Source organism: Crocodylus porosus, unplaced genomic scaffold (assembly GCF_001723895.1).
Source record: "Crocodylus porosus isolate Cpor-Errol unplaced genomic scaffold, CroPor_comp1, whole genome shotgun sequence".
In the NCBI taxonomy this organism is placed as follows: domain Eukaryota; kingdom Metazoa; phylum Chordata; order Crocodylia; family Crocodylidae; genus Crocodylus; species Crocodylus porosus.
Window position 1 is genome coordinate 60,184,223 of NW_017728886.1, and position 11,560 is coordinate 60,195,782.

Here is an 11,560-nt window from a genome sequence, read left to right on the forward strand (position 1 = left end):
CCGCTCTTGCCACTGGGAAGCGGGTGGATGTCTCCCTTCCACCCGCCAGGCACAAAAGAGCCGCCCTCCTCCCCCCGGGCTGCTCTCCCGCAGCGCCGTGAACGGGCCAGGGCGGCTTGGAGCCATTGAGTTACTCAGACCCTTGGCTTGGGGGGGAAGGGGGGGATTCCCTGAGATGCACGAGGCGGCCTGCACTCCGCCTCTGTGGCTGCAGAAGGGGCTGGAGGGGCACGTCTTCCTCTGCCTGCCCCAGCTGGGTGGAGATCAGGGCAGAGGCAAGCCACTTGGGCCGCTTACGAGAGAGCTGGCTCCCCCTACCACCCCAGGCATTACCCTGCTTTTCATCACTTGCTCCCCCCAAGTCCCTCTCTCAGCCGGACACCCCCGCCGCAGCCCGGCTGCCTTGCACTCGCTTTCCTCGCCACGGTGGGGAAGAAATCCGGCCCTTTTGTTACATTGTCTCTGCTCCAGAGCCGCACAATGAGGTGGGGGAGGCAGAGCAGGGGCAAATGGAGACCAGCCTGCAGAGCAGGGCTCTATGCCAGCTCTCTTCCCCCTCCCGCCGCCCCCAGCCTCACCCTAGATCTCAGGAGGTCTCGAGGGGGGCATCTCCAAGGCACTGCTGCCCTCCCGGTGCCCTAGGCGCCACTCTGAGGCTCTCCCCATTTCAAGTCTCTCCCCCGAGTCTTTTGCCCCCAGCGCCCAGGCAAGTTTCGGGGCTTCCCCCGGGAGACAAGCGCTCCGCCGAGATGTATTGATTTGCAAAGCGATCGGGGAAGAGGGTTCAGGGCGGCCGATCTCTCCCTAGGACGTGGCCACCTCCGGGCCCGGGGTGCCTGCAGGGCAGCGCTCCAGCGGGATCTGAACGAGTCCAGCTAAACAGGAGTTAAAATCCCCCCCAGGCGGGGGAGCGAGCCCCTTTTCGGCCGAGAGAGCCGGAGCAGGGAGAGGGAGCAGGAGCAGGAGCAGGCCGGAGAGGTGTGCCGCACCCGCAGCCCAGCCAAGCTGTTGTTTTAAAAGAGCAATAAAAATGAATTATGACTAAACGCCTTCTAACTTAATGGTTTTAGACGGGGATCCCCAGCCCCGGCACATACGTAAGAGGGTTTTTATTTGTGCATGTGTTCCTGCAATTGATCTCTTTGATGACATTCTCATTCAGAGAGAGAGTTTGATTTATGAGGCTAGGAAGGATCGCGGCCAGCCCTTCTAGGCATTACCCACGCGGCCCAGCTCCACAACGTGTTGCAGAGCGGGGAAACCACCCTCCTCGCAGCGAGAGGACATCAAGTGCCCCGCGCAACTGGACGCCTCGCCGGCCAGCTCTCCCCGCGCACAGACGCAACACACGGGGATCCCCGCCATCGCCGGGCTCTGGGAACCGCGGCGCTCCCTGCCACCATCTGTTGCTTGATTTTTGGCCCTGGCACTCTCGGCTGGGTTAAAATAGCGACGGGTCTTCCAATGCAATCCTCCGTGGGGGTTTTATACCGCGCCACGAACGGGGCAGCGGGCCGCCGAGCGGGCTCCATTGAAATTTAAACGAATGAAGCAAGAGTTTGGCAACCGCGAAGAGGTTTAGGGAGAAAAAGCCTCCGCAGAGCCCCGGGAGGAATCGCGTTAGCACAGTCTGCAGCCTTCCGAAACTCAGCCCTATTCCTCCCCCCCCCCATAATAACACTTGTAATTTTTTTTATTTCTTTTTTTTTTTTTTGTAGGTTTGTTTTCTCGGACGCGTTGAGCACATGGGAGCTAAGCAATCGCGCACTGCGCTTGTATTTTTAAAGAAGTTTTCCTTAAAACGAATTGTTGGACGCACGGAGGTTTAGCTTGGCGATTTCTAACCAGCCTTTTCCTCCAGCAAGAGGCCAGTGTCTCTAGCCAAGCATTCCTGCCATTTCCTTTGGATTATATTTGGTCTGTAACGGAGAAAGCTGCACGTTTGTTTGGTTGGTTGGGGGTTTGGGGTTGGTTTTTTGTTTTTGTTTTTGGTTTTGGTTTTTGTTCTGTTACAGTTTAGAAAACCCGAAATTTGTATTCACACGCAGATAATAGAAGCTCTTCGATATATGCCCAGGTTAAAAGGAAGAAATCGTGTAAGCTTTGAGCGCAGGCTTTATACTAATAATTATTATTGCTTGTAAGAATCCTTTCAATAAAGAATTGGAATGTGCTTTTTTCTCTCTAATAAATATGTCACGTTACCAAAAGGAGAGAGGTTGTGAGCGGATTGTTTAATTTTATTTCCGAAGTTAAATTAGGAGAGGGAGGAGGAAAAAAAGCAGCAGCAGCAGACCCGTTAGATTACCAGTGGTGAGGGAGAGAGAGGGTGGAAGAAAAAGAGAAAGCTACTTGTAGCAAACAAGAATTTATTCTACCAAAAATACTTATGACAACGCATCCTAATGCAATACAAAAATAAAAAGAAAGTGACGATACAATTCTATATGATCACTTTCTTACAGGCCTCAGATATTGCTTTCATAGAAGGACCTAGGATGTGGCTAGGTTAAACTGAACACAACTAAAACTCCGTAAGAAACGGTAAAATGGCTCTCCGACACAGCAAAGGGAATTAAGAAACAGAAAATACTGACCAGGAAAAAGGAAAATAAAATTAAGTCATTTCAAAAAGGAAGGCAGAACCCTTGGCGAGAGGAGGTCTTGACTTTTCTCAGTAATTCAGGTGCTGCAAGTCAATTGTGGTGAGTGTGTCCGTAAAAAAGTCAAAACTGTCAGCAGAGATATCTACAGGACTGTCCAGAGATCCTGGCAAACTGGGGGAAACTGCATCTGAAAGCTGTAGGCATGAATCTGTGGAGAAAACGTTAAAGTCCTGTAAAGAAGGGACATCCAGGGCCTCAGGACTGTCATTGTTCAGGCCAGCTGCACAGTTCTGGGCCATTGTTGATAGGCAGTTCTGAACAGTGGGTGACTGATGCTGAAAATGTTTCAGATTTTTCTCATTGCTTGTTAAAGGCGAAACTGGGAAACTTTGGGACTCTCCATTGTGTACATTCTGAGCCTGCTGTTGAGATAGTGCATTTTGCTGAAAAGTGTAACCTTCCCTTTCCAAAAGAGCCCCTGAGACATTATTGAGGGCTTGTTCAAAGAGGGATTTCTCCTCTTCCTCTTCTGCTTTCTCGGTGTCCTCTAAACTCTTAAATTTCCCCTCACTGTTTTGGTTCTCCTTACACTGGGTCTGTCTCTTGTGCTTCATCCTCCTGTTCTGGAACCAGACTTTGACTTGTCTCTCAGTCAAATCCAGCAAGGCTGCAATCTCGACTCTCCTCGGTCTGCAGAGATACTTGTTGAAATGAAATTCTTTTTCCAGCTCCAAGAGCTGGGTGTTGGTGTAAGCCGTCCTCAGCCTCCTGGAGCCACCGTTCCCACTATCGGGGATTTCAAGGGAGTCTGCAAAAAGCAAGCACACAGGCAAACAAACAACGCCAGATAAATGCACGGGCTGGATCGCAACCCCCAGGCGCCCTCCACTCCGCGAGGGGGGAAATATATAGGTATATATAGCATAAAATATCAACTGCAACAAAATGGCCGCCCTTGGATGCAGTAAACCCATTGTGTTGCTCTCCTGTGCGCCCGGTGCTGTGGATCCCTTTCCCCTTCAATAAAATCATCGCACCTCGCTCCCAGACCTCCCCACACCAGAGCAAACTTTATATTAGCCATACTACAATTTATAATTAATGCATCAGCTGCTTAGCTGAGCAAGAGCAATCTATCACTCTTCATTACTGTCAAATATCCTAACTCTAGGACAGCAAGACAAGGGGAGGTCAGCTCCAACTCAAATAAATCATCCCGCATTACACAAGTTGGGGAAAGTTGGGGGGCTTCAGAGCACGGTGGAGCCCGCCAGCGCCTTCCCTCCTCCTCCGCCAACCCATTTCCAGTGCCTCCCAGTTCAGCTGGGGAAAATCCAGCAGATCCAGAGGGAAAGTCTTTGAACTGACCTTTGTGGCTCAGGCAGGCTGGTCCAGTGGCGGAGGCTGAGGCCGTGGCGAGCGGGAGGGCAGTTTTCTTGGAGGCTTTTTTCTCTTTCATCCAGGGGTACTCCGGAGGCTGCAGGGCGCCCGTTGGCACCGGGCTGCTGCTGCTGCCATTGGGGCTCTGCCTGGGGCGGCTGCTGCTGCCGTGGCGAGGGTGGCTGCCTGGGTTCAGGCTGGGGATGGTCTGCTCAAAAGGAGGAGGAATCAGTGTCGAGTGTGAAAGCGTCGAGTTCTTGATTGATGAACTTTGAAATGTATCACCGACAGGGGGAAAAGATGTCAGGCACTCAGCAAGCGATGGCTGACTATTGATAAAACCAATCTCTCGCTCAAATTCGAAATTCATGGCCTTCAACTCGCAGCCCCCTTGGAGAAAAAGTTCCCTCTGATTTCGGGGGCTGTTGGGGGGGAAGGCCCGGGCGAAAGGAGAGAGAGAAGAAAAAATAGATCATAGAAGATCGCTGGTGGGGTGTTTTTTTTCTAATTCACTGATTACAGCCGTATGGGGACCGTGCTACTATTAAACTATTGAATTCATGGAGACAAGGTTGAAATTGGACCGAATTGGCTGTCACATGATTGCCTCTGCCCAATGACAATTTGGGCTTTAATCAAAAGAAGCCACTGTCTGTTTGATTGATCCAAAAAAGTCGGGAAGGAACGCCTCATTGGGGGCCAGAAAGGCTTTATTTACACTTTTTTAGGGGGGAAATCCTAGACCTGGAGTGCTCCCCTTGGCGTCCCCGAGCGAAGGGCTCGGCGTGGGGTGCGCGGGTTGGTGTGTGCCGGTGGCTTGTCCTGCAGACTGCCGTGTGCCCCCCCCCCCGCCTCCTCCCGCACACTCCTTCTCATTGTTTGGGACTGTCAGGAAAACGCTTTGCACCTCACAAATCATTTAAGCACCTCAATCTGACGCCTTGAGTCATTAACAAAGTAATCCATTAATCTTCAAAGTTTTGACACCGCCGGGCCCCCACATAAGAAGTTGCACCCAGGCAGGACTCGCAGGCAGAGAGCCCTCCTTTTTTCCTGGGGAATAGCACTTCCTCGAAACTAGTGTCTTGCTCCCGAGTTGGCCTCTTTTCTCGTCTTTTTTTTTTTTTAATTGGCTGTACAGTATGGAGAACAATTGACCGCCGATCTCCGATCCCATTGTTTAGCTGGATTTTTCCTTTGCAGCCTCGCTCCTTATGGGAAGACTAAGCTAGAAAGGAGCTTTCTGGTTCCTGCCTTCCCACTGCAGTTGACTTCACAGGAGTGGACCGTAAAAAACAAAATACAGATTATATAAATACACAGAAGTATATGCGCTGTGAATTATTTTTTTTTCCCACAAACTCCAGGGCATTAGCTAGATTCGCGACCGCTGACCTATTTTGCTTAATAACCGTAGTAAACTGGGTCTGGTGAGTATTTTCGATTCCAAGGAAATGTACTGGAGACGAGTGTCTGAATGTCTTTTTTTTTTTTTTTTTTTTTTTTTTAATGTGGTAGGCAAGGAAAAAAATGCTAGCAGGATTGTAATGTGAATAACTGTACACGCTCCGGGAGCATTGGCTCTGTTCGCAGTCGTTTCAATGTGCCACTTACTGGACTGATTACATGCTCTGGTCTGGCACAAGCTTTTTTTTCTCAAGCAAATCCAGAAGAGCGATGAAAATGATTACGAGAAGAGAGCGGATAATAATAATTAGGATGATGATGATGATGATGATGATGATAGCACTGCATTGGACACGTCTGAAGTTCTCCTTTGCTCAGAGCCCAAGCCAGGGACTGCGTTTCCTGTCGTTATTTGTATTCAAGATGAAAACTGGAAGATCTGTGCCTTGTAAAAAATATATATGTGTGTGTGTGTGTGTGTGTGTGTATTCTTATGTAGCCCACAGAGCACGGCGGGGGCTTGGGCTTGCCTTTACTGTTCCAGCCATCACGAGAATCTTTGTAAGTGGCTAAAATAATAAACCGATCAGTAGAGCTCCAGTCTGTACAATGTTGATCCAAAATCCTAGGTTTTCGCTTAATAAACCCACAAGCTGGAAGGGACTGGGAGGGGGGAGGGGTTGGGATATTGTTAAGTCGTTCTTTTTTTTTTCCCTGGGTTGCTTGTTTAAATAAAATATAGATCGAGACTTGTCATTTAATCCCTAAAAAGGGGCTGCCTTACAAATATAGATGCTGTTGGAAAATGCAAGGGGTTTAATTTTCTTGCTTTTACTCCAAACAAAGCTCTGGTGATGCCTGCGCGCGATCAATCTTGTCCGCCAAAAGGTTTGACAGCTACTGGCCCTTATGACCACATTTAAAGCTTCTTGCTCTTTCCAAGATCAAATGTGGCCGAGAAAAGCGGGAGAGCAAGAAACGCAAGTAAACAGGGAAAAGGGCTGCTTGTAAAATGTGCTTTCACAGGCTTCTCAGGGCTGTGCGACCAGTGCAACCCGGTTTTACCTTAATGATGCCAACTTTGGATCTACTTTCACTTGAAAACGTTGCGATTCCCAGTAGGAGGATAATATTGGGATTAACAGTAGGCTGAAAGGGAGAGGCTTGGAGTGTAACAAGGCTTTGTGAGTAAAACCTGTGTGGGTGGACGTATTCTGCACATTTTTCCTGGTGGCCGATCTAATACAAAAACCACCTGGAAGAGACCTTTCTATGGACGGGAAACGCCGAAATCTTGTAAAAACCAACTGCTATGCTTGTAGCAATGGGTTTTAGCCGGCAGCAGTCTTTTAAACTCCAGAACGTTGTTTGCAATGGAGAGATTTAAAAATTGCATCCTATCTTTGCTGGAAAGCTGGGGAAAATCACTGAACTTCCGAAAGAGTGGAAGGGGAATGGGAAATCCTCTCTCTTTTTTTAGCATGAACTTAGTTTTCTGTGCTGAAGCAGCGACACGTTAAGATTTCTATCATTTCCTTTGATTTTATTTAACCGGTTTACAACAAGGGGTGGGGGAGGGCGCTGGTTTTAAACGAGGAAAATGTCGCCTATAATCTTTTATCAGTTGCCAAAAGATTCTTTTTTCCTGTGTCAAAATTAATAGTCAGTCGTTGGTCTGTATTAATCATTAATTGCAATTCAATCACCGATATCAGACGGTAGCCAGCCTCTTTCCGTTTGAAGTATCTCCGTGTACAAAATAAATCTGTATAATATACAAAATCCCTTTCTGTGGCTCCCAGTGTTATATATATTTATGCAGAAGAGCTCTATGCAGATGCATGGCTGCATTAGAGTCGTTTCAGCATCAAGCAAGGATGGATCTCGGAACAAGATAAAGACTAAAGATTCATAATATTTCTGAGAGACCAAAATGGCGACATTTTTTTGCTGTGCACTAAAAGATACAGATGGTGAACAGCGTAGGTTACTATCTTTGCGGTATATGAGTATGTCTTTGTACACATACATATACCCATATTTCACCCTCGTCTCTTAGGGTCCATTCTAGTTTCAGCTCTCAAACTTGAAATTAAAAACTGTGGACGTTTGGGAGGTTTGCAAAAAAAAATACCTGATTTGAATACGTGAAGTCTCTTCTCTGGGTTGTACTTTATAGAGATCCCCTTCGGATTGTCCTTGCAGTGGGAGCTATTTTTGGAAAGGCTGTTGTCCAAAGCCATTCGGAAAGCAAATATTCTGAAACATTGCTTTCTTTTCTTTTATTATTGGAAAGCTAGCGAGCTCCCTCATCCCCTCCCCCATCGGGTCCAGAAAGGGGAGGAGGTAGAGCGGAGAAGGAAGTCAGAATAGCAAAAATGGGGGGAAAAATACAAAAATCAGGTCATTTTAGTAAAGAAGGAGAGGGGACTATACGAGACGGATGTGTTCATTTTAAATATTCCCAGCCACATTTGGGATCTTGATGACGGGCCTGGGCTACCAGGGTTGCTCCCGAGTCAGTGTAAACAAGCCGCAGTAGCTCTTTGAGGGCTGCTTCTCCAAGGCTGGGGTGATTGATGGTGCTCCGCACCGTCCCCCTCTCCCTTCCGAATTCGTGCCAGCCAATTATAATGGCACATTATTTTATTCTCGGCTCTGTTTGTCTTCACTTGGTCCCCTCCCTCTTCCCCGCACAAAGTAACAGTCCCCGGCTTGTCTCTTTCCAGCGTGGGAGGAAAAAGTGTGGGAGTAGAAAGCTCCCTGCTTTGCCCAGGCCCCCAGTGCAGAGGCGGAAGGGGCCTTTCCATGGGAAGGCTGGGGAAGAGTGGGCTCCCTCGGGGGGAAGGAAAAACCGAGGGTCCAACATGGCGAGAGGCGAGAGAGCAGGGAGCAGGCTCCCGAGCCCAGCCGCAGCCCGGGCACCTGAGCGCTGTGCGGGGCATTGCTGCTGGCTTTGTTTCTGCCCGGCTCAGACACGAGTCACCCCGCCGCCGCCGCGCAGCTCAGCACCTACTGCTGCGGACACAAAAGGCGGATCGCTGCCATCCGTGATATTTTCAACGCCGGAGCTGTCACAGCTCATAAGACACATTGGGATTTACCGCTACACAGCAGGTTTTAAACCCTGATAAGCAAAATCGCAGAAGCTAGAGGGTCCTTGGGCTGGGCTATGGGAATCTCGTGTATGTAGAGACCCGGTGGCTTCCTCGTCACATGATGTGCGGCTTTTTTTTTTTTTTTTTAAGCAAATAATATTTTCTTAACTCTTTGTTATTCAGAATAAAAACTTTATTTTTTTCAGAACGTGAGCAGCAAGGAATGTATAACTTTCAAAACAAATCTAGTGTTTTCAGGTTTACACATTTGCCGTTTTGCTGGATGTTACAAAGCATTAATTATTCAAATTGTGATCTATGTCTCTTTTTTTTCCTCCCAGATCTTATTGCATCATTATATTTACTTTTTCATAAAGGACTTAGAGTTTCCTTCCAAACGATATTTCCTACGTGTGCCAATATGCCATCTAACATACGGCCTCCTGAATATTCAGGGTACAGAATTTTTTTAATATATATATAAATATGAACAGATGGGGATAAATAAAATTTTAAACACTTAGATTATTCAATGTTTGCAAAAAAAATATAAATAAATCTGAATGTTCACCAGCATACACACATTGAAAGACTTACACGTATTAATAATTGTCCAGGGAATCCCTGTTCAAGCGCCTTTGATGTCTTTCTCGCTATTTAAAAGAAGTGCAATAAAAAAAATTGCTTCCCCGCGGGATCAATCATGTACGAACAAATTCACATTTCAGAATCATTTGTATAGAAAATTTGTTCATATACCCTGTTTTGATAAAAGTGTAGAAGGTAAAGTATAAAGCCTATGTATACTCCCAAAGCGAGACACAAGGCTACAGTTCAAGAAGATAAATATTCACTATTGAAACTATAGAGCAATTCAAGCAACAAATATTGCTACGTCACAGAAACTAGAAAACGCTTTTACCAAAGGAAACAAAACAAACCCAAACAAAAAACCAAAACAAAACAAAAGGGGGAGGGCCTGGAGGGACGGAAAGTACTTTAAAAAAGTTGGGGGACTCCACGTTTCACTCAGTAACTCCTGTCTATTACAGATGCGTGAGTTTGGGCGCTTCCTGAATTCTTCCCTGAGAAGGATGGTGAGAAGTAAGGTCTGTGTATGTTGGGTGTGGATCACAAGGTCCATGGTGGTGATTGTTGGTCATTGGGCCAGCCCCACTGTAGTCCATGTTGGCAGAGGAAGGATGAGGGAGATGAGTTAGACCAAAGATGGAAGGGCCAGTATTTGTCATGGTCTCCACATAGTTGCCCCCCACATAGACGGGGCTTCCCTGTATATGTGGATTCCCATAACCGTTGCCTTGAAGAGGATGAGTATCATATTCAGGAGTAACCGCTGCTGTCCCCGTGTATCTCTTTTGAGGAGGCGGGCAATTATTGAGAGGAGTCGGATATGATGCAGGGATGCCATAGGTGTTTTGATGAGGCTTGTTAAATGATGGAGGCGACTGGGGCTCGTAGGGAACACTGTTTACTAAAGAATGCATAGAGTTTAGATACCCCCCAGCAGCGGGAGGTACAGGACTTCTGCTTGGGGACTGTCCTCCTGAAGAGGTCATCATGCCCTTTCCCTTTTGATCCTTTTTGTATTTCATTCTGCGGTTTTGAAACCATATTTTGATCTGTCTCTCTGTGAGATTGAGCAAATTAGCCATCTCTACCCTTCGTGGCCTGCACAGATATCTATTGAAGTGGAACTCCTTTTCCAGTTCTACCAGCTGGGCACTTGTGTAAGCTGTGCGTGCTCTTTTAGAGGAGGCTTGCCCTGGAGGGCTTTTATCACCAGCGCAACTCTCACCTATGTAAATCACACAAAGAATACAATAAGCATGGTGGAACCTGAACACAGCGACCAGAAACAATGCCTGTCCAGACACCATGGCTAGGAGTGGTGTCTGGAGATTCCGGCTAGCTGGCCTAAGAATATCCCGGTCGAATAAATCATTCTAGAGCTAAAACATACGGAAATACAAGCCTTAACTATCTCACGATGATTTCCCCTCACCATGGAAGTGGCACTCCATGACTATAGCTGCCTCCATTAACAACAACAGCAAATACCATAATTTCCCTGAAATAACATTTATACAAGACAAGAAGATGCAAAAAAAGCGAGTAGCAGGAATTCTTCATGCACACATCTGGCTGTTCTTTACATAAGGCACGTACTGGTTTCAAAACAGGCTAGGGGATTTAGATACTTTCCTTTCTTGGAAAATAGGGGCCCAAATCCCCTGGATTGCTTTGAGAACCTGAACATACAAACAGGGACCTTATACGTACGCATGCATATATCATGTATGCAATATACACAACAAGTATAAGATCAAAATGCTATAGCATATATGGTATATATATACACAGACCTTCATATATGTGAATATGTATGTATGCATATACATTAATATATGCACCTTATATACAAACTATGTACACATATATGTGTATATGTGTGCACATATGCACACACACATATCTACCTAGTTTGTATATACATACACACATAAACATATTGCTTTTTTAAATCATACATGATTTAAAACAGTAAAATGTAAGATTTTACATGTAAGTGCCAAATAGTAAAATGTAAGATTATCCAAGTTTAGGAAATACATTAAAGATTACATCCCAAAGTGTTTGGAATCCATTTCTAGGGGACACTAAAAAGGGAGGAAGCAGTTAATATAAATAGAATGCCTAGGGATTGACCCTCACACTCCTATCATCTATTTGTCTTCCCTTACATAATAACAGTGTTGAGATACATGATTATCCCTCAAATAATATTTGATGGACCTGACTTTATTGTACTCGGAACTGATCTTTGTTTACCAGACTTGTAACTTTGCCAACCCATCTGCTAAAATAAGACTGGGTTCTGAATATAAGTAAAGCATTGATCCTGACTGGAGATGATTATGAGCTATTTTATTCGTATTACACTTCAGCAGGGATAGGTCAGTGTCTTATTAATATAATAACACTGTGCCAACAAAATACTCAGATCGGAAGTCTGGCTAAAGGCCTGGGCCTCTGTATATTGACATAATC

At 46.3% G+C, this 11,560-nt stretch overlaps 1 protein-coding gene and 1 pseudogene across 1 annotated transcript; both read right to left on the reverse strand.

The window, feature by feature from the left end:
- Positions 1-1,697: 1,697 nt before the first annotated feature.
- HOXA2 (homeobox A2) lies at positions 1,698-8,316 on the reverse strand. The gene is made up of 2 exons (XM_019535052.1): positions 3,975-8,316; positions 1,698-3,414 (listed from the first exon to the last, which is right to left on the reverse strand). The coding sequence occupies exons 1-2, from the start codon at positions 4,354-4,356 to the stop codon at positions 2,675-2,677; spliced, it is 1,122 nt and encodes a 373-aa protein (XP_019390597.1). The 5' UTR covers positions 4,357-8,316; the 3' UTR covers positions 1,698-2,674.
- A 753-nt stretch (positions 8,317-9,069) lies between these two features.
- Positions 9,070-10,853, reverse strand: LOC109310083 (annotated as a pseudogene).
- Positions 10,854-11,560: the final 707 nt, after the last annotated feature.